Source organism: Hemitrygon akajei, chromosome 12, assembly GCF_048418815.1.
Source record: "Hemitrygon akajei chromosome 12, sHemAka1.3, whole genome shotgun sequence".
NCBI lineage: Eukaryota > Metazoa > Chordata > Chondrichthyes > Myliobatiformes > Dasyatidae > Hemitrygon > Hemitrygon akajei.
Window position 1 is genome coordinate 24,893,735 of NC_133135.1, and position 26,717 is coordinate 24,920,451.

The window sequence follows — 26,717 nt, forward strand, 5'->3', positions numbered from 1 at the left end:
CCAGTTGAAAGAAAAGCAAGGGAGCCTGGGAGAGGGGTGTAAACTTAATTTTTTACTTCAAGTGAGGTGCTTATTCATGCCACTGTGCCGTGATCATGTTTGCCATTCACGTGCTTTTTACCCATAAGTAAACAAGAAAGAATGTTAATTCAAAAAATATATTTATAATATTACTCAAATATTTCTGAAATATTAAATATATAACAGCGACTATCTGGTATTTTGTTCCATGATACAGACAATTAAGCTGCCTGTCTTTATCTCACTGACTTTCCTGGGAGTTTGCTGTGTGCAAATTGGCTGGCATGTTTCTAACGTTGGACAATAGCTACACTGCTATTTATCTGGCCAAAAACACTTTGAATCTTTTTGAAGGTGGTGTCAAAGGAACAATACAAATGTATCCTTTCTTTCTCTCTCTCTTAATAATTCCACCTCCACCAAAATTGCTCTCTTTCATTTCAGGCAGCCTTCTTCAGGCAAGAGCATGAAGCAGCTTGACCTGCTGCTGCCAATAATGTCATTTATGGTTTAGCTGCAGGTGCAAGTAACCCTTTCTTTGATCTCCATTCCTCCTTGTCATTGAGCACTTGAAGATAAAAGTAAGATTAATCCCTTGGTTTCCAGGACAGCATGATTTCAGGCCTTAGCAGAGACTGATATTCAGCCGATAACATAACGAATTATGCTGCCAAGCTAGTAATTTATTGGATTTTAGATAGATAGATAGATAGATAGATAGATACTTTATTCATCCCCATGGGGAAATTCAACATTTTTTCCAATGTCCCATACACTTGTTGTAGCAAAAACTCATTACATACAATACTTAACTCAGTAATAATATGATATGCATCTAAATCACTAACTCAAAAAGCATTAATAATAGCTTTAAAAAAAAAAAAAAAAAAAAGTTCTTAGGTCCTGGCAGTTGAATTGTAAAGCCTAATGGCACTGGGGAGTATTGACCTCTTCATCCTGTCTGAGGAGCATTGCATCGACAGTAACCTGTCGCTGAAACTGCTTCTCTGTCTCTGGATGGTGCTATGTAGAGGATGTTCAGGGTTTTCCATAATTGACCGTAGCCTACTCAGCGCCCTTCACTCAGCTACCGGTTAAACTCCACAGTTAATGTGAATTATTTGCAAACAGGCCTACAATTTGAATTTAATAAAAATTGACTTTAAAAATTACAACCACATAATTCCCAAAAAGATTAAATAAAGAATGTTTGTTGCACCTCCTGTGTGTATGAAATTCAAGAAATTTGTTCTGATTTTTTTAAAAAGAAAAAATCAACTGTTATTTCTATATAATTTCAACAGTGAGGGCCAAGTAACCTATCTCCATTCATGGTTCACACCTCTCTCTCAAATAAGTAATTTTAAATCTTGTCTAATTATGTGTTTTCAGAGCTTTTCTGACCTTACAGGTTTCAGTGGTAATCAATTTCTTACTTTTGATCTTGAACTCAAAGGGAGTCCTAATTCTTTGTCCAACTCACTTGGAATTAAGTTCTGCTGCAGCAGATTCAGCAAAAGTGCAACTTCATGATCCAAACGATCTACTTGTCACCAATTTCAACCAAACGTCTTTACACTCTGCAAATTTCCCTTCCCACTTGCATAAGCTCAACTTAGGTGGTGAGGGACAGAACATACAGCCTGTCCCTTTAGAACAGAGATGTGGAGAAATTTCTTTAGCCAGAGTTCAAAGTTCAAAGTAAATTTTATTATCAAAGTACATATATATCGCCATATACAACCCTGAGATTCAATTTCCCGTGGGCATACTCAGCAATTTTCCTGCAGACATACTCAGGCTGGTGATTCTGTGGAATTCATTGCCACAGATGGCTGTGGAGGCCAAGTCTTGGGTATATTTAAAGCAGAGATTGATAGGTTCATGATTAGTAATAAGGCAGGAAAATGGTGTTGAGAGGGATAGTAAATCAGTTATGATAGAATAGTGGAGCAGTCTCGATGGGCCAAATGGCCCAATTTTGCTCCTAGATCTTATAGTCTTATGGATATTAAACCTCCAAGTTCCTCCTGCAGACTGTCACTGCTACCACACAACTCTCCTGTTCAAAAGGTTCAGAGTTTGTCCACGTATACCGATACAAGAAAAAGGTTGAATACTGCTTTTACGTACATTGCAGCTTTTGCTTTTTGACTCATTCTAATTAATACACTCAGAGAACATCAACACAAATTATACAATCAGGTCTGATTAAAAACCTTGCTTTTAGCACCAACTATTTTGGTAAATTAAGTTGCAATTCATAAGTATAATTGAAGTCAGCAGCTGCAGTTGATCTGGCTTTATAACAATTCAGAAACTACATTAGCATTGCTACTAATCTACATTTCTTTCATATGAAATACTATAGAATAAATGCAATCTGGAACTCTTATGAGATAACTACTGTGCATAACGAAGTGTTGGGGCCCGTACTTAAAACTAACATGCAGAGAAGTTTAATAATGAATGTTCCAGCACTATAAGGGCCATTTTTCACAAAAGACTCAAAGCTGAATTTTAACTGTAATTGGTTAAAGCAAAACATAGTTATTAACTCAAGTATGAAGCCTATGTTTTTCTTTTGTTTGTACTCTCCATGCAACTCTTTCTACTACTGTAGTTTGTACTGAAATTAAAAGTTGCTTTTTTTTTTAAACGTCCTTAAGTCAGACAGATAGCAATATTATGGTAGCTACTTATTGTCAGCTAGTCTGTTACTATAGCAACAGAGTCTGATTCTTCTGAAGCAAAGACCACAATGCACACATAAAAATTAAAAATGGGAATTTAAATTATGAAAAGCAGATTGGTTTGAAAGAGAATTAAATTTTTTTGTTTATTATGATTCCTGTGAAAATGTTAAAAAATGGCCAAAGATGTGTGTTTCTAGCGTATCCCTGAGAAGAAAATGTCTGTAGAGTTGTGGAGGCTACAGAAAAGAAATGATCAGCAGGGAGAGGTTGAACAGTTGGAATAGGTTGTCAGAACGAGTTCTCACAGTCACATCACTGGAATCACTGAAGCACCACTATACTGTCTCAGTCTTGCCAGATCTGATTGGAAATATTCCCGGAGGTCACATTATCTCTCACCTTCCTTATCATATAGCACTCTTCCTCTCTACTCTAAAACTTCATAATCTAAAAGGTCTAAGATCTGGGAGAAAATAATAATAAAAAAAAATCACACAATATCTGTTTACTAGCATACTTGTTTCTCTTCAAAGCACAATAATTCCTGGTGGAAAGAAGACAGTACAAGAGGGTGAGCATCCATGTACTGAAGTGGACATGATTCAATATTGTAACAACAAATCCATAGAAAGCACTAGAAGTTGTTAGCAAAATGATAGATTGCCATAGCTTTGAGTACTGTAGAAGTTACTGCACGAGTCTTCAAGAGCTTTTACAATTGATCCAGGCAGAATTTCAAATTCTACCAAGGCAGCTAGGGATTTGAAATTCAAATACATCTCTATCATAAAACTATGGGATTGTCACAAATATAAAATCAGAATTACTAATGCCTCAGTCGTACTTCAATGTCACTACAAAACAACCAATTGTCTAATCTCAATCAAGAGGAAATCTGCTGATGTTGGAAATCCAAGCAACCCATGCAAAATACTGGAGGAACTCTGCAGGTCAGGCAGCAGCTGTGGAAAAGAGTACAGTCGACGTTTCAGGCCGAGACCCTTCATCAGGAGTGGAGAAAAGAGAAGTCAGAGTAAAAAGGCAGGGGGATGGGAGAGGGTAGTAGAAACATCAGGTTGAAGGTGATAGATTAACAGAGAGAGGGGGAGGGGTGAGGTAAAGAGCTGGGAAGTTGATTGGTGAAGGAGATACGGGGCTGGAGAAGGGGGAATCTGATGGGAGAGGACAGAAGGACAAGGAAGAAAGGGAAGGGGGAGGAGCACCAGAGGGAGATGATGGGAAGATAAGGAGATAAGGTAAGCGAGGGAAATGGGAATGGGAATGGTGAAGGTGGGGGAAGGGGGGGGGGGGGGGAGTCATTACCGGAAGTTCAAGAAATCGATGTTCAAGTCATCAGGTTGGAGGCTACTCAGGCGGAATATAAGAAGTTGCTCCTCCAACCTGAGTGTGGCGTCATCACGACAGTAGAGAAGGCCATGGACTAACATGTTGGAATAGGAATGGGAAGTAGAATTAAAATAGGTGGCCACTGGGAGACCCCGCTTTTTCTGGTGGCGGAGCATAGGTGATCAGTGAAGTGGCCTCCCAATCACCTCGCCAGGGATAGGGTTCCTTTTGCCCTCACCTACCACCCCACCAGCCTTCACATCCAGCACCTAATTCTCCATAACTTCCGCCATCTCCAACGGGATCCCACCACCAAGCACATCTTTCCCTCCCTCCAATTTCTGCTTTCCGCAGGGATGGCTCCCGACCTGACTCCCTTGTTCAATTGTCCCTCCCCACTGAATTTCCTCCTGGCACTTATCAACAGCTACACCTGCCCCTACACCTTCTCCCTCACTTTCATTCAGGGCCCCAAACAGTCCTTCCAAGTGAGGTGACACGTCACCTGTGAGTCTGTTCGGGTCACTAATGTATCTGATGCTCACAGTGTGGTCTCCTGTATATCAGTAAGACACGATGTAGATTGGGAGACCGCTTTGTTGAGCACCTAAGCTCTGTCCGTCAGAAAAAGTGGGGTATCTCAGTGCCCACTCTTTTAATTCTACTTCCCATTCCAACATGTCCATCCATGGCCTCATCTATTGCAGCAATGAGGCCACACTCAGTTTGGAGGAGCAACAATGTCTAGTTATCTTCCAACCTGATGGTATGAACATTGATTTCTTGAACTTCCGGTAGTGCCCCCCACCATCCTTCCTTCACCATTCCCCATTCCCATTTCCCTCTCACACCTTATCTCCTTACCTGCCCATCACTTCCCTCTGGTGTTCTTCCCTCTTCCCTATCTTCCATGGCCTTCTGTCCGCTCCTATCAGATTTTCCCTTCTCCAGCCCTGTATTTCTTTCACCAATCAACTTCCCAGCTCTTACTTCATCCCTCCCCTCCCCCTCCCCTGGCTTCACCTATCACCTGTCTTCCTCCCCTCCCCCCACCTTTTTACTTTGACTTCTCATCTTTTTCCTTCTAGTCCTGTTTAACGGTCTTGGCCCAAAATGTTGACTGTTTACTCTTTTCTATAGATGCTCCTGGCCTGCTGAGTTCCTCCAGCATTTTGCGTGTGCCATAATGTAATTGCCTCTTAACAGTCCACAGAATTGTCTGAGCAAGTCACTCGGTTCTGGATTCAATTAGGGATGACATTAAAATGACAACAATATTTCAGTCCTCTACAGGGATAAATAAAAATAATATAATACCACAGACCATAAGATATAGAAGCACAATTAGGCCATTTGGCCCATCAAATGTGCTTCACCACTTCATCATGGCTGATGCATTTTCCTTCTCAGCCCTGACCAATCAAGAATATACGTAAAGACTTGGCTGAACAGCTGCCTATGACAATGAATTCTGCAGATTCACCACACCCTGGCTAAAGAAATTCTTCCTCATCTCTGTTCTAAAAGGACATCCTTCTATTTTGAGGCTGTGTCCTCTGGTCCTAGACCCTTCCACCATAGGAAACATCTTTGCCACATCCACTCTATTGAGGCTTTTCAACATTCAATAGGTTTCAATTAGGTCACCCCCTCATTCTTCTGAATTGCAATGGATACTGGCCCAAAGGCATCAAATGCTCTTCATATGACAAGCTGTTCAATAGTGTAATCATTTTTATGAAACTCCTTTGAACCCTCTCCAGTATCAGCTCAACCTTCCTAAGATAAGGGGTCCAAACCTGCTCATAATACTACAAATGAGGCCTCAATATTCTTAACTTTAGAAGATGTACAATTAACAAGCAGGCCTAATTATGCAATTGTATGCCAGAGATCATTTCTCCACCGGAGCAGGTAGGCCTGAGAAACAATCAACACTGGCTTTCATTTAGTAATTAACAAGTTGCATCTTACTGAATGGCATCCACAGACAATTTGCCGATGAGGTAAAAGGGACTATAGATCTGCTGTAATGTCAGCAGTAATGTATCACTACCTGATTCCAAAAATACAGCAAACATTTTCAAAGAGATTTATCCCTCTGGTCTCATCTTACAGCAATATTCTTATGCATACAACTTTAAGCCAGATGTGGGCTAAGTGATTTCGAGCCCAACAAAACCACAAATGGCCTCATTCAAGGTAAACAACTTCCAGGAAGCTTAGAACATGGCAAAGGTCACTTAATAACAATGCATACAGCATAATGCTTCTCCTAAGAATGACATCAGTTTGCCTCAGCAACACCCGCACTGAGGTTACGTCAAATACATTTCCAATATTTGGTCCCATGGGGGCTAACTTCCTGAATTAGACTCATGTTCTCTATTAATTGAAAATCACAGAATTGTGGTTGCTGGAAATCCGAAATAAAAATATCAAAAAACTTGGAAACACCCAGCAGGTCAGACAGCATCAGTGAAAAGAGAATTATAGCTAACATTTCAGGTCAAAAACTTCTCACCAGGTCTGGGAAGGAGAGAAAACATGGGCAATTTTCTCATTTTCCTGTTCTATTGAAGGGTTCAACATGAAGTGTTATCTTAATTTTCCTTTCCACAAATGCTGCCTACCCTGCCAAGTACTTCCAGTGCTTTCTGTTCTTATCTCATGTTCTCCATCTTATCCAGCTGAAAGCAGAAACATTATGATCCAATTTGACCCTGAAAGCAAATCCAACAATTAATTAATCATAACAGAACTGTACCAATAAGTGCTTATTATTAAGTGAGGAGGGAATAATGCACTAAATCTGCTGAAGTATTTTGGAATGTATTCTGATTGAAACAAGTTGGCTGGCTGGCTGTCCATAGCTCCTCAAACTTTTCAGGTGAACTGATACAGAATATATATTATCTATATACAGATATTAGAAGAATGAGAGGGGATCTCTTTGAAACTTATCAAATGTTGAAAGTCCTAGGGAAAATGGACGTGGACAAGATGTTTCCTGTAGTGAGGGAGTCTCGGACCAGAGGCAGAGCCCCAGATCAGGAAGTTGTCCCTTTAGAAGAGATGAAAAGGAATGTCTTTAGCCAGAAGGTGGTTCTTCTTATCGTGTCCACAGACAATCTATACATGGCCCAGCCAGACTGGACACACTTTGCGTCTTGTTGTTTGGCAAGATCTGCTACAGTACAGGGTTCCTCTAGTGATGGACATTGCAGGAGATGTTGCATAGTTTGTGGCTCAGTTTCACATTCACAAGTTGTCGGGCTGGTTGTATATCCCCATTTGCTTAGTGACACCAGAAAGTGGTGAATCTGTGGAATTCATATAACCATATAACAATTACAGCACGGAAACAGGCCATTTCGGCCCTTCTAGTCCGTGCCGAACGCTTACTCTCACCTAGTCCCACTGACCTGCACTCAGCCCATAACCCTCCATTCCTTTCCTGTCCATATACCTAGCCAATTTTACTTTAAATGACAATACCGAACCTGCCTCTACCACTTCTACTGGAAGCTCGTTCCACACAGCTACCACTCTCTAAGTAAAGAAATTCCCCCTCATGTTACCCCTTAACTTTTGCACCCCTAACTCTCAACTCATGTCCTTTAGTTTGAATCTCCCCTACTCTCAATGGAAAAAGCCTATCAACGTCAACACTATCTATTCCCCTCATAATTTTAAATACCTCTATCAAGTCCCCCCTCAACCATCTACGCTCCAAAAAATAAAGACCTAACTTGTTCAACCTTTCTCTGTAACTTAGGTGCTGAAACTCAGGTAACATTCTAGTAAATCTTCTCTGTACTCTCTCTATTTTGCTGACATCTTTCCTATAATTCGGTGACCAGAACTGTACACAATACTCCAAATTTGGCCTTATATGGTATATGGAGGAATTTAAGGTGGGGGGTTATATGGGAGGCAGGGTTTGAAGGTCGGCACAACATTGTTGGCCGAAGGGCCTGTAATGTGCTGTACTATTCTATGTTCTATGTTACCAGTACGTTCCCAAAAGCTTTCTTCACCACCCTATCCACATGAGATTCCACCTTCAGGGAACTATGCACCATTATTCCTAGATCACTCTGTTCTACTGGCCTCAGATAGCTATGGAGGCCAAGTCATTGTTCATATTTTAAGAAAAGGCTGGTAGGTTCTTGATCAGGAAGGACGTCAGAGATTACGGAGAGAAGACAGGAGATGGGGGTTGAGAGGGATAATAAGTCAGCCATGTTGGAATGGCAGAGCAGTCTCAATGGGCAAGATAACCTAATGCTGCTCCTATGTCTTATGGTCTAATATACCCTGTATGTGACAGATTCAACAATTTCCTAATTGGATCTAACCTGCTCTGAAACATTGTATCCAAGCAAATAATAATGAAAATGGTAATAGACCCCATTAATAAATTGATCACAATACTCCATTCTTAAAAAAAATAGTAAAAAACAGCTGAGCTGGTACTCAGTTGGAAAAGTTTCAGGAGATCTGGAGTTAACGTGGAGGCTGTATTACCTTCCATCAACCGTAGGGAAGGAGAGCTTACAAACCAAAATCCACAGAGAGGATATAACTGGAGTGCAACTCTGACCTTCTCTTAGCACTCTGAAGCATCCCAGTTAAAGGAAAGCCAGTTAATCTACACCATGCAAGTAACTGTAGGGAGGCCACAGTTGTGGCTTGTGCCCTTCTCATCAGGGTTTGGGGTTTAAAGTCTTTCTTAACAATAGGTCTTTCCTACCTCTTTGAAGGTCGTGTTTAGAGGTGATGGGCAGTTGTGTCTGTGTGCCGCTCAAAGTAACTGCATGTTAACAAGATGCTTAGTAAGGTGTTGGCAATAATATGCCAGCTAAGGCATCCACCTCAGGACAAGGCATAAATGCCTCCCAAAAAAGCTCTTTAATGTTTTCCTTAACCTACTTAAGGTTGCAAAAAGACCCTTCACCACTCTGCGAAGTGCCAACCTGACCTGTAGAAAAACTGAGTAAACCAAGAGATGAATGTATATGCTGGAACGTGTTTTAGGACAGGCAGAAACTTCCAGAAGAGTCTTTCTCCTTCCCTCTTGCTCGATGCTGCTGCAGTCTATGGGTCTTGAGCACGGCTTAATCGATGCGGTTTGTGGTTTGGACTCTACACTCCACATAATGATGTGTTTCTGGTTGCCCCTTATGTGCTGTTTTGTCTAACTGCACTCGGGGCAGACTAGTGCAGATGGTGAGAGACGCGCTGCTGGGTTGAACTGAATGGGATATGCCCGGACTCTTGCGATGTCTTTATGATTCGGTGGTTTGCACTCTGTGCTCTCTGCTTTTTTTTTGCTGTTTGCACAATTTGTTTATTTTACGTGTGGGGGGGGGTCTGATGTTTTTCTTTAAATGGGCTCCATAGTTTTCTTTGTATCGTGGCTGCATGTGGAAAGACGCAACTCAGGGTTGTATATTGCATACGTACTTTTATAATAGATATACTCTGAATCATTGAAGGTCATAGTTTGAAGTAAGATCAGTTGCTTGAGTAGTCGGAGAGCATCGGAGAATTGTACCATAGAGTCACATAGGAGGGAAACAGACCATTCTTCCTGTTAAATCTGTGTCAACCATCAAGCACAGCTCCAAACAAAATCTATTTTATTCTCTACATATCCCTGTACCTCTCCTATTACATATATTAATTACTGTGGCAAATCCATCAATCTTTATGCCTTTTGGAAGCAGGAAGAAACAACATTATCCCGTGACACTGTACTTCCCAATCTGTAGATCTCTGGAACTAAGGGACTGTGATTTTTCCCATTAGATAGATAGATAGATAGATAGATAGATAGATAGATACTTTATTCATCCCCATGGGGAAATTCCAACTTTTTTCCAATGTCCCATACACTTGTTGTAGCAAAACTAATTACATACAATACTTAACTCAGTAAAAAAATATGATATGCATCTAAATCACTAACTCAAAAGCATTAATAATAGCTTTTAAAAAGTTCTTAAGTCCTGGCGGTAGAATTGTAAAGCCTAATGGCATTGGGGAGTATTGACCTCTTCATCCTGTCTGAGGAGCATTGCATCGATAGTAACCTGTCGCTGAAACTGCTTCTCTGTCTCTGGATGGTGCTATGTAGAGGATGTTCAGAGTTATCCATAATTGACCGTAGCCTACTCAGCGCCCTTCGCTCAGCTACCGATGTTAAACTCTCCAGTACTTTGCCCACGACAGAGCCCGCCTTCCTTACCAGCTTATTAAGACGTGAGGCGTCCCTCTTCTTAATGCTTCCTCCCCAACACGCCACCACAAAGAAGAGGGCGCTCTCCACAACTGACCTATAGAACATCTTCAGCATCTCACCACAGACATTGAATGACGCCAACCTTCTTAGGAAGTACAGTCGCCTCTGTGCCTTCCTGCACAAGGCATTTGTGTTGGCAGTCCAGTCTAGCTTCTCGTCTAACTGTACTCCCAGATACTTGTAGGTCTTAACCTGTTCCACACATTCTCCATTAATGATCACTGGCTCCATATGAGGCCTAGATCTCCTAAAGTCCACCACCATCTCCTTGGTCTTGGTGATATTGAGACGCAGGTAGTTTGAGTTGCACCATATTATGAACAAGATGCTAAGTAAGTATTCCATAAAGTATCATACTCAGTGGCTACTTTGTTAGGTACACCTGTTTGCTAATGCAAATATCTAACATAGCAGCATCTCAATCCGTAAAGATATGCAAGCACGGTCAAGTAGTTCAGTTGTTGTTCCGACCAAACAGCAGAATAGAGAACAAATGTGATCTACGTGACTTTGACTGTGGAATGATTGTTGGTGCCGCACAGGGTGGTTTGAATATCTCAGATCTCCTGGGATTTTCACGCGTAGCAGTCCCTAGAATTTACAGAGAATGGAGCCAAAAAAAACCCCAAAAAATAAAGTGAGCGGCAGTTCTGTGGGTGCAAACGAGGAGAAGGGCAAAACGAGTTCAAGCACGGCGACAGTAACTGAAATAACCATGCATTTCAACAGTGGTGTGCAGAAGAGCATCTCTGATCGCACAACATGTCAAACCTTGAAGTGGGTGGGCTACAGCAGCAGAAGATCACAAGCATGCAAGAGGCACCTAATAAAGTGACCAGTGAGTATACATCCATTTTTTTCCATTTTGAATCCATCACTAAACTAGTTCAATGTTGTTCTAAAATAGACACTGAAAGAGTTAGCTCAATGATTCAATCCTTCAATTCTTCCAGTAGAAGTTCTAGATTTAAGAGTTTGTGATTTAAATGAGTAATTTACATCCATTTATTCATTTTCAGGATTCCCAATATGAATTGATTTACTGTGGAGTGTATCGCCTTCAGCCTGGTTGGACTTGGGAAACAGCAGCCCGCTGAAGATTTGCTTATAACAGATATACACATGGATTTCAATTTGTACATCTAAATGCCTCATAAATCAGAAGTGATAATACACATTGTGCTCATTACTAATGTCTCCTTACCTGATAACCAGAGTCATTACAAGTCAGGTAGCATTTGCCACAGTTAATGCACATCTCCTCATCAATCAATGCTACCACATGGTCCTTGTTATTCAGCACTGTATAGGCTCCAATATATGACAGACTTCGGCCAATTACTTCCTAGACAAGAGCATGAAAAATAACCAATATAAATTGGAAAGGCAAAAATGCATAAAAATCTTCAAACAACACGTAAATTTTGATATAGTGATACAATGCAGTTCAACTATCTATGACTTGAAAGACAAGTAATACTTCGCTCTTCAAATTATTTAAATAAAAGTACACTCAGTGTCCACTTTATTAGGTACACCAGCTCATTAATGCAAATATCTAATCAGCCAAACATGTTGCAGCAACTCAATGCACAAAAACAAGTAGACATGGTCAAGGGATTCAGTTGTTGTTCAGACCAAGCCTTAGAATACGAAAGAAATGTGATCTAAGTGACTCTGACTGTGGAATGATTGTTGGTGCCGGATGGGGTGATTTGAGTATCTCAGTAACTGCTGATCTCCAGGGATTTTCATGAACACGAGTCTCTAGGATTTACACAGAATGGTGTGAAAAACAAAAAATAAAATCCACTGAGCAGCATTTCTGTGGGTGAAAATGCCTTGTTAATGAGAGATGTCAGAGGAGAATGGCCAGTCTAGCTCAAGCTGACAGGAAGGCGACAGTAATTCAAATAATCATGTGTTACAACAGTGCTCTGCAGAAAAGCATCTCTGAATGCACAACACATCGAACTTTGAAGTGGATGGGCTACAGCAGCAGCAGGCCACACTGGATCCTACTGCTGTGGCCATTTTATTAGGTAAACTCCTGTACTCAATGAAGTGGGCAATAAGTGTATTTTATCTCTGTTTTTAACAAAGCACAAGCAAATATATCTACAAACAAGAGAAAATCTGCAGATGCTGGAAATCCGAGCACCACATACAAAATGCTGGAGAAACTCAGCAGGCTAGGCAGCATCTGTGGAAAAGAGTACAGTCGATGTTTCAGCCCGAAACACCGACTGTACTCTTTTCCATAGACGCTGCCTGGCCTGCTGAGTTCCTCCAGCATTTTGTGTGTGAAGCAACTATATCTAATATTGTTTCTTAAGTGTAATTCATTAGGCAGGTCCTTGACTTAATAACATCACCTTTCTTTCCCCAACCCCCTGTTTCCTAATTCCTTTCAGTTTTTAACCTTAATGCTTTTGTTTTAATCTCAGGCCCACTTTGAAGAGTATCCCATTAGCACACTGAATAATATTCACTCTCCTTCATTATGGAGGACAGTAAGTCAATTTTACACGATTGTCTCCGTATCCTTGGAGGATGCAGGCGTGGCTAATCAGTAGAAGCCCCAAAGGAATCACCAGTGATGGTCATAAATTAGAACCTCCGCTGACAACTGTGAAAGGCCACTTTTAAAAATATCTTCCAGCTATATCTTATCCCTGTTTTATGATGCACATTATGCAGTTGTTAAAAAGATACACAGTCTTGAAAAGAACTTTACAATGGCCTAAAACTGTATAAAGTTGCAATGCACATTATTTTGTATTTGTGAATGCTCTCTAAGTGCAGTGATATTTGATCAAAGGCACCTGGATTACAGAGAAGCATCTGCTGTCTATATTAGAGTTGTATCCAACTGACCTGTTCTGGCAAATCCATGCTTGAATCGACTATCATTTTAGAGAGCAATTATAACCCTTGGTATATTGACCCTATCTAATAAGATTCAAGATTGTTCAATGTCATTTCCTATGAATGTAAAGGAGAATACATAAGTGTAAAAGAGAATGAGATAATTGTCACCCCAGATCTGGTGCAGCATGAAAAATAGAGAAAAGATAAAAAATAAAATAATAATAAATAACACCACAAGTATAAATACATAAGATAGCTTATATACATAGATTGATTGTATGTCCATAAAGTGATGCTAGGCTGTACTTAAGGTGACTGACAGGAAATAATAAAGTAGTGGTGGAGTTAGTGAGTGGAGGTGTTGATCAGCCTTACTGCTTGGGGAAAGTAACTGTTTTTGACTCAACGCACACAAAGTGCTGGAGACACTCACTAGGCCAGGCAGCATCTATGGAAAAGAGGAAATAGTCGACATCTTGGCACAAAGTGTTGACTGTTTATTTTTTCCATAGATGCTGCCTGGCCTGCTGAGCTCCTCCAGCATTTTGTGTGTGTTGCTTTGATTCCTAGCACCGGCAGATTTTCTCGAGTTTTTGAGTCAGACAGACTTGACATGGGTGCTGAGTAGATTCCTCCCTGATGACAGTGGGACAAACAGTGCTCGAGGAGGGATTCTGCCATTTGTGTAATTTGTTCTTTTTTTTGCATGTTGGGGGCTTGATGTCTTTCTTTGTAGGAATCCATGGTTTTCTTTGTTTTGTCATTGTCTGTGGGAAGACAAATTCCAGGGTTGTATACTGCTTATGTACTTCAATAATAAATGTACTTTGAACCTTTGAATCTTTTAATCTTTGCGTGGGATCTTTCATGATGTTACTGGTCCTTTTTTTGGCACCTTCTTGTATGTATCTCCTTGATGGCAGGTAGGCTGGTGCCAGTGATGCATTGGGCAGCCTTGCCCACCTGTTGTAGAGCCTTCCAGTCTCCCTCAGTACAGCTTCCACGCCAAACAGTGATGCAGCTTGTCAGGATGTGCTCTACTACAGATCTAGAGAATGACATGAGTATGGACGTGTAAAGTCCAGCTCTCTTCAGGCTCCTCAGAAAGTAGAGATGTTGGTGAGCTTTCCTGTGGATGTGCTCTGGGACCATGAGAGGTTGTGTGTGATGACTGACTCATTCAATTCACCTGTCCTGTGTCTGGAACAACAAGACTACAGAACAATGCGTCTGACATCCCCTTCTGCTGGATGACAACGTGCACAGTCTAATGTCGTCTGTTACCAGCCCCATCCTCTCTAAACTCATCCTCACCGCCATTTGAACAATTTATTTTCTATCTATTTGTTCTTGCAGACTACTGCGATATTCCGCAACTCTTCGTCTTTCAAGGTTGCTGCTTCCTAAATTTGTGTCAATCTTTCTAGTAGTTCTGCTCGGCAACACGATTCCACCCTGCCATAGCACAAAGGCACATGTAACATTGTGGGCCAAAGGGCCTGTACTGTGCTGTCTGTCCTAAGGGCTCAAATGCATCCATGGTAGCGTGACAATTTGTTTTCTCATTGTCCCCATATCTGCTGCATCTTTGCAGGAGAAATCATCTAGAGGCCCTTTGAAATTATTCCAACTTACATAAGATCTTAGACTTGGCATCAGATTCCTGCAGTTCCTATGACCCTCGGCTTCCTAATCTTCAACATCTGATGATCTACTTTCATCAATTCTAATAATTCATGACTACCCAAGAGAGAAAGTTCTTCCTGAGTTTCTAGCTAAATGGCCAAGCCTTTACTCCAAGTTCACAAGAGATTAGGTGGAGCTTTTTACTTGCTGAGGCCATGAAATCAGCCAAGAGGAATATTATGAAACTGAAACTGTTTTATTCTGAAACTGTGTCCCTCAATTTTTGGTTCTCTCACTAGGGGGAATAACACCCTCTCTGTGTCCACCCTGCCAAGCACACTCAGGACCTCAACTTTCTCAGTAAGTTCACCTCTTTTTCTTCTAAACTGCTGTTGCTGCATGAGTGTATTCACCGGTGACATGAAGCAGACACTATTGAAACAAAATAACACAAATAAACTGACAGCCTTTGGAGTCACAAGAGAGGGAGACGGAGGGAGAACCCCCCAAAATCCCTCAGACACTGCAATGGGCAAGAACACAACTTCCTTATCTGCTGCAAATAAGGCAACTAGTTTATTCCTAGTGTAAACCAAGCACAACTCCAAATCATCTCTTCATGTATCCCCCTTGATTGATTTCATGGCCTCAGCAAGAAAGAAGCTCCACCTAAACTCTTGTGAACTTGGAATAAAGAAGATAATAGCCAAAATTTCTACTCCAGTTCTCCTGCCAATGCATTTGTAATGCATATGAGTGTAGGGCAGGGGTTCCCAACTATTTTATGCCCTGGATCCTTACCATTAACTGAGAGCTAACTGGGGTTGGGAACCCCTGGTGATAAAGAACAGGGTGAAAAAACGGACTGTTATTGACTGCCAAGCCTGACCCTGTTGATCACCGTCTATCTGCACATTCGAAGAACATCCCCTTCATCTGAACAAACTGATGCAATCGTACACTGCCATTACAGAGAGCATCCTGTCTGGCTTGGTGCAGCATCTTCTCACAATACACAAAAACTACAACAAACCGTCATTGGTTGCAGTCGACCATCACTGCAGAACTTACGACCAGGACAAAGAAGCAGGCAGGAAAAATCACCGCAGACACTACCCATGCTGCAAACTGCCGTTTCCGAAAGCTCCCTTCAGGAAAGCATTATAGAGCTATTCAAACAAAAACTCCACACCACCTTAAATGTTTCTTTCCCCAGTTAATCTGATCAACCATTCTAGTTAGTTCCCCCCACTTCCCTTTATCTATTACCCCTTTCACTGCACTGCAATGTGACCATGTAAACCACTTTTTATAATGCTGTTTATATTGTAAATACATGCTGATATTTATGCATTTATGCACATTTTATTCCATATCTGCTCTTACAACTTTATTTTTATCTAATTCTTTATTCTGAAAAAGTGATAGATATTGTTTCTATTGGATGTTGCTCCAACAGCCCACAGAAAATCAGAAAATTTTAATACAGTGCATGTAAAAGTAAATAACAAGTAAAATTGATCCTGATCCTGATGCTCGACCAAGACACCAGAAGTCTCCCTTAAGAGCAGCCATAAGGCTGTAGAGGTCCGTGCCTACTGGAATACCTCCTTCCCTTCCTGCTTTGGCTGAGCTGAGATGCAAAACCAATTGAGAGTTTCCTCTCTTTTCATGCTGCATTCTTCACTGCAATTTTGTCTGCCCTCCCCGAATCCCACACACTCTCTTGCACCTCTTCTCAATCCACCAGATTAGTGCCTGCTCCACCCCAAATTAGTGGGAACACCAGGATTTAGGTAAAGAATGCTGATTGGCATGGGAACATTTTGTGCCTTGTCCTCCTCAATTGTGGAAAAGCTTTGCTTAGTACAACACACACACACAAAATGTGTGGCTTAAGATTTCAAACATCTGCAGAATCTGAGCCACCTAAATTTGTAGCAATATTGGCAATTATACATCTTCAGCCACTTGACTCCATATTCTGATACACTTTGAAACTCACCCACCTGATTCCCCTCTTTTAAAGTCCTTTTTAACATTCATCTTGTGGCTATTCCATTAAACCTCAAATCTTTTTCCCACCCCAGTTTTCTTCCGAATCATTCTGGAGTGCCTTTCTTAATTAGAAGGCCTCTGTTACTTCTGTTGAACTATCTGTCTCAGCAATAACAAAACAATAACAATTATATGGATGGGATGGGAATGAAGGGCTATGGTCCATGTGCTGGTCGATGGGACTAAGCAGAATAACAGTTCAGCATGGACTAGGTGGCCGAAGAGCCTATTTCTATGCTGTAGTGCTTGGTAACTTTATGACTCTATTCATTACCTGGACCCTTGGAATGGGTTTTTTGATCGTGAATGAGTCTGCACTACTCTCCTGCTCCACTTCATTCAACTCTGTCTGCTTGAGCTTTTCTTCAGCTATAATTTTCTTACGCTGTTCCAGGTAAGGGCCAAAGTTGGGCAACTGCTGAAACAAAGCATTTGGAAGAAAAACATAATAGAATTAGAGTATTTTCTATAACTTTCCATGTACATTTTGTCTTGACAAGTGAGTGCATAATATTAAACGTATAGATTAATAGAAATTCTAAAGAACATATTTAAATTTCCTATTGTACTTATAAAAGTACCAACATAGTATAAACATAAGCGATTCTGTAAATGCTGGAAATTCAGAAGAACACTCAACAGGTCAGGCAGCATCTATGGAGAGGAATAAACAGTCCATGCTTTTAGTAGAGACCCTTCATTAAGACTAGAAACGAAGGGGGAAGATGCTAGAATAGAAGGTATTATTAAGGTACAATATAAAGGTAGATATGCTAGTGTAAGTTTCATTCCTGGTTAAGGCTGAGCTTGGAACTCTAAATAATTAAACAATTTTATCCTAAGATGACATTGAACAGATACTACAACTAACTGTGTAATGTAGTAATTGTGTAATTGTGTAATATGATGTAGAGATGGACCTCAGATAAATTGATACACAGTTACTAACTCTACCAAACTTAATTCTTTTACGTGATTGCAGTGTTCTGCTACTTCTCTTTGCCTTACCCAGTCAAATTTTACAAAACTGTCCATTATTCTTTGAATACACTTCTGATGTGGGAAGCTTCTGAGAAGGCTCTCCATAAGCATTTCCTGAGATCTTTAAAATCCTAATGAGATGGTTAAATTGTTATTCATTTTTCTGAATATGGGTATCACCAGCCACACCAATCAATATAAGAACATAAGAAATAGGAGCAGGAGTAGACCATCTGGTCAGTCAAGCCACTCCTGCCAATCAGTGATATCACAGCTGATCTGAACATGGACTCATCTCCACCTACCAACCTTTTCTCCACAACCCTTAATTCCCCAACTATGCAAAAAGCTGATAAATATATTTAAATATCTGCTATGGTGAGCCACTGTTTTAGTGCTGGAGCTGCACTGGTTAAATTTTCTTTATTTATACAGAGATAAAGCACAGTACAAGGCCCTTCCAGCCCAATGAGCCACACAACCTAGCAACCCTAGCCCAATCACAGGACAATTTACAATGACCAATTAATCTACCAACCAGTATGCCCTTGGAACGTGGGAGAAAACCGGAGCAATCCGGGGCAGCCCATACACTTACGTACAAATGTTTTACAGAATGCGTCGGAACTGCACTCTGAACTCTGGAATGCCATGAACTGTAACACCATTGCATCAATCACTATGCTATCCTGGTGCCCCTTGTAGGTGTTGCTGTTGAAGAGTCACTTTCAAGGACTCTACAACCCACCTTTACAGTATTGTTTTTTTTTAAATTTGCTTTTTTGTATGTGTAAAAGAAGACAGACTGTCTTCTGTAAGGGTTTGTCAGTGTTTGTGTGTAGTTCTTCATTGATTCTATTGTATTTCTTTGTGTTGACTCTATTGTTCTACTGTGAATGCCTGCAAGAAAATGAAACTCATATGCGTATTTAATAATAAATTGACTTCGAACTTGGGATTTTGAGAGACAATTCCAGGATTTAGAACCAGCAGAGATGAAAGACTGGTGATATATTTTTAAACCAGGATGATGTGCAGCTTAGAAGATGGGTGATGTACAATGTGTTGCAATCTATGAGGCTCTCCTTTGTCCTCAAGATTCTTGAGAATTGTTGGAACTGCACCCATCCAGATAAATGGAGAGTGTTCCACAGATTTTTAGATAAAATCTACTTCCTTTGCTTGTCAATTCAATAGCACAGAGGCAAAAAGGGCAAAATTCATCTTAGGTCATGAGGAGTTAAATCATCAGATGCTAGTTGGGCTTGCCTCCACAAAAATAGTTCCACTATGATGTGCGTATTGCCAGACCTGTGATCTTGGGCCTGCCTATCTTTCTCTCTTTGTCAGCTATTTTATAACTCAATAAACAAACATTATAAGCATAAACCAATATGGTTGCCTGGTTGTTTTCAAAACTCAACACATGCAAACATTCAAATCTTAAGATAAATAAAACTCTCTCTACTTTAATCTATTAAATAATCAGATTGGTCAAGTTTCTGTAATCTGTATTCTTTGCACTTTTAACATAAAATTAAGATTATAAAAGCCAAATTAGGGGTATGCAACATGCTAGAAATAGATTTAGGATTTTACACACATGCTCCTGTAAATCTGTAACAAAAGCAAAAAAATTTGGAAATCTCAACAGCTGTTGACGCACATGTGCAGAGAGAAACTCTGCTTTGCTCCCCATATACTTTGTCTGTCCTGTTGATCATTTTCAGTGCATTCAGTTTTTATGATCATTAATGCTGCAAGTCTGATTCACTGATTTCTTGGCAGACAGCATAGATGGAAGGCGGAAAAGCTGCATGGTCGCGGGCCTCTAGCTGCGGTGCTGTCTGTTTACAGCCATCCAGGACAGAAGCATCAGAGTTGGTGCGCTCCACCAGAGAGCTGGGGGGCATTGTGGCATGGTGTCTGAGCTGGAGTTGGTGCTGCATCCAAATGCTCACCCAGCAGAAGACAAGGCATATTGTGTTCTACGGCAACATTCATGGAGTCAGGGTCTTGGACTATATTTCTATGTGATTGCATTTTATTGATATCTTACATGTGATAGCTGTCTTATATGCACTACATGTGCCTTGTGCTGTGTATTACTGTTGGGACTGTGTTTTACACCTTGGCCCCAGAGTAACACTTTGTTCGGCTGTATTCATAAGTATTCGTGCATGGTTGAATGACAATTAAACAAATTTGAATGTGGCCAAGCAAAAGTCAGAGACATAAAAGACTGCAGATGCTGGAATCTGAAGTAACATGCAAAGCACTGGAAGAACTCAGTGGCTCAGGCAGTATCTGTGGAGGGAAATGAACAGTTGACATTTCATATTGAGACCAGCCAGGTGAAGGATCTTGACCTGCAGCAGATGACCCACTGAGTTCCTCTAGCACTTAATCTGTTGCTCCAGCCAAGGTCTGAACTATTTGTGCCCAGTGTGGTTGTCAACTTCACCCAAAATGTCACCCAGAATCAAAAACCAACAAATCATTTGAGGTCCAAGACCAGAAACATCCCTTTTTGTAGAGCAATAAGAACGGTTGTGCATTAGAACACATGTATGCCTAATAGAGACACATTAAACAGCCTAAGTATAATTGGAATTCTAGAAATGTGTTTATTCTAAAGTCACGCACAGGGCTTTAGCAGAACTTTTATTACCGCCAACAGTTTTTTTTTCCCCAACAGAGCAATTTTGGTTGCTGCCCACTGAGACAAAAAGGTTTAGGAATTAGAAAATTATGCACATCACACAACTCTTTTTTTTCCTCTTGTTGTTCACTTAGAGTGATCAAAGCAGTTTTTGTGACAGATGCACACATTCAGACAGCATAAGTTATTTTAGCCATGCCTTTCCCTTGGGGAACATCACTAATGTATCTGGTCCCAATAGAAGTGCTAAATCCACCCCGTCTGCAGATAATGGGCACTTTCAGTTGCAACCTCTCTCCATCTTCTGAAAGGTATTAGGCTTTAGTTAGAGGCTGACAACATAATGAATCATCTGATGCACCAGAGCAGTCCTGAATTAGGAAAGCTTTTACAACAGTCACAGGACAAAAAAAAAACCCTCTCTATTATAATTGATTTGCAATCAGCTCTTAGCTAATTGAAATGCTCATAAGTTAAAATATCATACTGATGCAACATTAAAGAACTATAATATGACTGCCAAGGACAGTACAAGTCAAAGGCTTTGACATTAATCATACATTTCAATTTTTCAAAATTATTTGCACACTTAGTTCAAGATGCAAAAAGCTTTTTTTTTCCAGAATGGATACAACTAGTTGTCAGCAAAATTAGTGGATCAGTTTAAAAACTCCTATTCCAACAGAGTACAGAAAAACAGTACAAAGCTTCAAAGCATTTTCACTTTCTATCTGTTCACTGTTAGATACCGTTTTTGAATACTAATTACAATAATACTATTAATATAATGACAACAATATACCTATGTCTTTTCTATCACTTAAGAACTAACTCTTTAAACAGAGTTATGGAACCAAAAAACCTAGCTATTCAAAATTGTGCTAGACTGTATCATGGTAAAATCACATTTGATGAGCTAAGTGACATTTACTCACACCTGATGTTGATATTCTTAATTACATTTATATTTTTAGCTTTGGGGAGTCAAGGCATATCATAAATAATTATAAATAGTAGCTGCAATAAACCCCCCACCCCCAACAACACACACAGAAGGGTCTCCAAACCCAGGAAGCCCACCTCCGGACCTTTGACCTCCATGCCATGGTCCCAGACACACCAACCTCAGGGCTTCAACCTCTGGACCCACCATCTTCTGGTGTTCAGCCTCAGGATTCACTGATCACCGACCTCAGGACCTGCCAAATGATCTTGACCCACTAATTCTGGAACCCCCACTGACCTCAACCCTCATTCTTAGGCGCCCCCGAGGTCTCGAACGTCCATCTCAGCCTGCAACCTCGTAGTGCTCTGACTTGAATTCTGACCTTCAGTTCCTTCCTCTTACGCTTTGTTTGCCACCCCTGAGTTTTCACTTCCCTCATCCCTGCCCCAAACCTAACCAGACCCCTAACTTCCCCAATCAGTGCAATATAACAATTCTTTCCACCGGCTCTCATTTGCAATGACCTGCATTGCTTGCAGAACTTAATGAAGCTGGAGTCGCGTCATCAATGGCTCCGCTTAGTCATTCAGAATGGCACACCAGAATCATGTTTAAGATCTTCGAGTCAGACACTGCAAAAATCATTGACGAGATGGATTTCTTACTGAAGTCAAAGATGTACCATGCTGCTTGGCTTTGGACCATATTGCTCCTTACAGCATGGGCCTGGACGCACTATTCTTTGGAAGTTGACACCAATTATGCAGAGGTGATTCAGTGTGGTGCACTGCAACTCAGCGCCTCTCCAGTGGAAGAGGGTATGGCATGTATAAAATGGCTCCAGCAACCAGGGGCTACCACCTTCATACAATACTAAAAACAGAATTGTCAGGTTGCTTAATACTGTTGCAATAAATGATGCTTCACAAGAGTAACCCTCAGAAGTGACTAGGACTATCAACTTAATTCTCCTAGTTTATCCCTAATTAAAAATCACAGAAACAGGTAATCCAGTCATTACTGTGCTGCTCTGTATGCTAACTGACTGCTGGAAGACTGTCTGCCCCCAGCCCCTGGGCTAATCTCTTGGCCACTGCCACAGTGTCCACAGCACCTGTGCAAGGAGCAGCCCCTTGCTCTCAAGGGGGTTGTTCGGCTTCAGCTGGATCTTGAACCTCTGCGCTGGTACCGCCATTAGAGTTTTCCGTCTGTCGCCATCTGTGATACTTACATTCTTTGGGCTAAGAGATTAGCCTGGGGCCTGAGTGCCCTCCCATCAGGCAGAAGATGCAACAGCTTGAGAACATGTACCACCAGGCTCAAGGACAACTTCCATCCTGTACTTATAAGACTTTTTTAAAAGATATCTTTTACAGTAAGGTGAGTTCATCTCTCCCTCTACCTCATTCTACCTCCCTTCTACTTCATTCATCTACCTGTGTTGCACTTCCTTTGTAACTCTAACTCTGTATTCTGCATTCTGGTTATTTTCATTTGTCATAACTTGAAACACTTACGTATGGAATGATCAGTCTGGATTGCATGCAAGCCAAAAGATTTTCACTGTATTTGGGTAGATATGACAATAATAGACTAATTGATGCTGAGATGCATCCTAATATGTGCCGGGACACATCATCAGTGATACAATCCAGGGTCATCGGGTGTTTTGGGCCTTTCAACAACAGACACCCTTACCCAGGTGACCCAATCAGGATTGATCAGGCCTCGGCCCGTACTCCAGCAGTACTGGTCCAGGGGTGACACCCCTTGGTCCATAGCTACCTGGAGGCTTGCTCAGAAATGCTCCGTGATGGTTCTGATGGCTCGTTGCACCCCCATAATGCCAAGGAGAGAGCAAGTTCTACAGAGCGAGTAGCCAGCAAAACGTCTACACCCCACCTCTATAGGCTCAGATCTTGCCCTTCACCCTTGCCTCTGGCACTGTTCTACCAGCTCCAGGTATGTGGCCTTCTTATCCTCGATCACCTCATCAATCTGATCTTCCCCAGGCACCGCCAGCTCTACCATCACAACCTGATAATTAGTATTCAAAGACGTGTGGAAATAGTTTAAATTAAATTAATTTTAAAAGATTTAAATTAAAAATTAATCAATCAATAAAATTTAGAAAAATATATAAATTTGAACAATATAAAAATTAATTTTAATAATTACATCAGCTACTTTTTAATAAATGATGGTAATCCTCTTCAAACACAGGAGGCTGCCATTTGTACTAACCTTTAGAAAGTACTTCCTGACTATAAAGCGCATCAGAATTCCCTAAGGTCATGGAAGGTTTTTCTTTAAAGCTACATACGTAGTGCCAACATTACAGCAAATCAGAGTGCAAGTGACTGGATAATCCCCACCTCATCAAGATTAGTGAGTTGTCTTCTTTATCTTCTTCTAGTTAAGTTTAATGGCGGCTGGCAGACCAATGTAAGGTGCATTACTGCCATCTACTGAGCTGGAGACTGGACCAAACACACAGGAAGTGCACCCGCTTTAATCCCCACCCAAAAGAACAACTAAAATAATATCAAAAACTCTAATGCTTTCCTGAAAGTCAAATATGCACATATATATATTACAAAGGCAGTGATATTCGAACAAACTTTCCATCTTAAACTGTGTCTGTCACAAAGATCTCAATTTAGCAATTAGAAGTTTCCTTTGCACCTCATAGTATCTGCATTCAAACAAAATATGTTGCACCTTTTCTTGACAAGTACCCTCCCTAATAATGCCTGTATCATGCATATTAGTTCTAAACAAGGAATTATTCTGCCTATTATGTCCAATATGTAACCGTGTAAGAAAAACTTCTTTCCTTCCGTTATACCCATCTCCCAGTTGAGTTCCCACCATCCTCTGAATTTTACATAAATGCTGTACTTACTTTTCCTTGTCCCAACTTTGTTGTCACTGTAATCAAATGAACTTTATAATAATGGCTTTCACCTCCCTTTTATTCAAAGCCACTGTCCTTGATTTTTAGTGATTGCTTGGCTAGAATATCTGCCATTTCCCAACAAGGACAGGGACCCATAAGAAACTGAGATATACGCCTTAACCCTGCAGCTTCAACAGATGTTGTCCCGTTTTTAGAAGAATGTCTGGCCTACAATTTAAAGTACCTGTTTTAATAGATGACAAAACCAAAAATGATCAGAGCATAGAAGTACATAATCAGGATGTACATTTTTAATTTCCAAGGCTAAAGTGATAGCAACATCTCAGGTGTGAATACTGATACTTTATCTGATAACCTTTTCTTCATAATCACCTGAAACTTTGGTGCATAAACAGAAACTACTGAATAACTTGCCAATGGATCTTTTGAACCAACTGTATAGATATGTAAGAAACCACAATATCTGCCTTGGATGTATTGCTAAACTACTTTTACCACTGATATATAATCAATCTTCATCATGATCTATTATTGAAGGCTTAAATCAACCACATGCAAAGGGAAAAAAATACGGAGTGACAGAAAGGGTTTCACTGGGACCATTTTCCATGTTAAACAATCCCAAGATTTTGTACCCGTTCATTTCCCATCCACCCAAAACTAAAATCTTATGAATGAAACGCTCCAATCACTACTAATGTTGCCAATTTTGGATGACCAACTTTTTGTCCTCTTACGTTAACCATTAAACCATTACCAACAGTAACATGCAGAGATATAACTCAACCATTTCTACCAGTAATGCCAAAACTGGGGATGATTTAATAGCGCCACAACATCATTTCAATATTTGACCTTGAACTTTACCTGGAGGCTTTAAGCATAAGCAACACATCTATAATCAAAGACAGATCTGATTAAAGTGCAGCAGTAAGTGCAACGCTATTAAAGCTCAGGGCGTTCTGGGGTTTGAAGTTCAAATCCAGCACTGTTTAGTAAGGAGTCTCTCTACATCTTTCCTATGGAATGTATGGGCTATCTCTGGGTCCTCTAGTTTCCTCCTACAGTCCAAAGATGTACCAGATAGGTTAATTGGTCATTGTTGTCCCACGAATACAGTGCCTATTAAAAGTATTCACCACCCCCTTGGAAGTTTTTTATGTTTTATTGCTTCACAACATTGAATCACAGTGGATTTAATTTGTCTAGCCTGAAAGTTTGATTGTACTTTTTTCCATAGATGCTGCTGAGCCCTGCTGAGCTCCTCCAGTATTTTGTGTATGTTGCTTGGATTTCCAGTATCTGCAGACTTTCTCTTGTTTGTAATTAACTGAGTTTATTTTATACACATAGGTTGTATGTTTGAATCCCTCACTCACTTCAGGTTACTAAAGAAATTATTTTCCTTTTATTTAAGAAGTTGCTATTAATTTTTGTTCCCTTCCATTTTTAGACTTTGTTTATGAAGCAAACTGGTTTTTATTTTTGAATTGGGGCATACGGCTGGCTATCTACAATGCATTGATTGTTCCTGTGTTTTTTTTCCAATAAATAATGCAAGATATGTTTTGACAAATACTAAATAAATTAAACAGAAAAGCTTATACTGAAAATGTTTCAAAATCTCGAAACACTTAAAGAGTTTGAGTTCTTTCATCCTTTTATTCCGTCAAAGACAGATCCACAGTTATTTGAAGGTTAAATATCCAGGAAGAAGTTAGGAAATATATTAACAGAGTATTTGAATTAAAGACAGTCACAGTATGGGATAATGAAGTCTTTCTCTTCAGCCTCTCATGAGGAAAAACTCTACAAACAACAATGATTAATGGGGCAGTTAATTGGCACTAATTGTTATTAGGTTCAGTTGCTTGGCTACTCCTGGAAATGACTCTACTTTTAATCGTTACCATAGTAATGGAACTTCAGAACGTAGCTTTACTGGTGACTTTGGTAGCCTTGTGCCTGGCAAAGCTGCATTGTAGGTTTATAATGCAGCCATTCTTGCATGCCATTTTTATTTTGCATTTCTTTGCTCTTTATAGCTATCAATTAATGGTATAAATAATCCAAGTGAAATACTGTCAGTTCATTGGGGACGAGCAAAGTTAATTTGTTTTGATCATGTAAAGGGTGCAACCTATGCCTTGATTAGGATGTATTGAAGAAATTTTATGACCCTTCTCTACTGCCATGGAGTCGCAGAGAGAAAGAAGAAAACAGACCCTTCAGCCCATTGCTTGGCACTTAGCTTCCATTTATACTAATCCTATATTAATCCC

General features: G+C 40.4%; 1 protein-coding gene across 2 annotated transcripts in view; it reads right to left on the bottom strand.

Moving 5' to 3' along the window:
* Nucleotides 1–26,717, bottom strand: part of LOC140736808 (dihydropyrimidine dehydrogenase [NADP(+)]-like) — an 888,868-nt gene that overhangs the window by 44,421 nt on the left and 817,730 nt on the right. Inside the window, exons 21-22 of one of the 2 annotated variants that reach the window (XM_073062742.1) lie at nt 17,201–17,341; nt 11,576–11,716 (exon numbers count right to left, since the gene is read on the bottom strand). In XM_073062742.1, the coding sequence (XP_072918843.1) occupies nt 11,576–11,716; nt 17,201–17,341 (282 nt within the window). Of the gene's footprint in view, nt 1–11,575; nt 11,717–17,200; nt 17,345–26,717 lie in introns of both variants that reach the window. The other variant, XM_073062741.1, reaches the window with a different exon arrangement.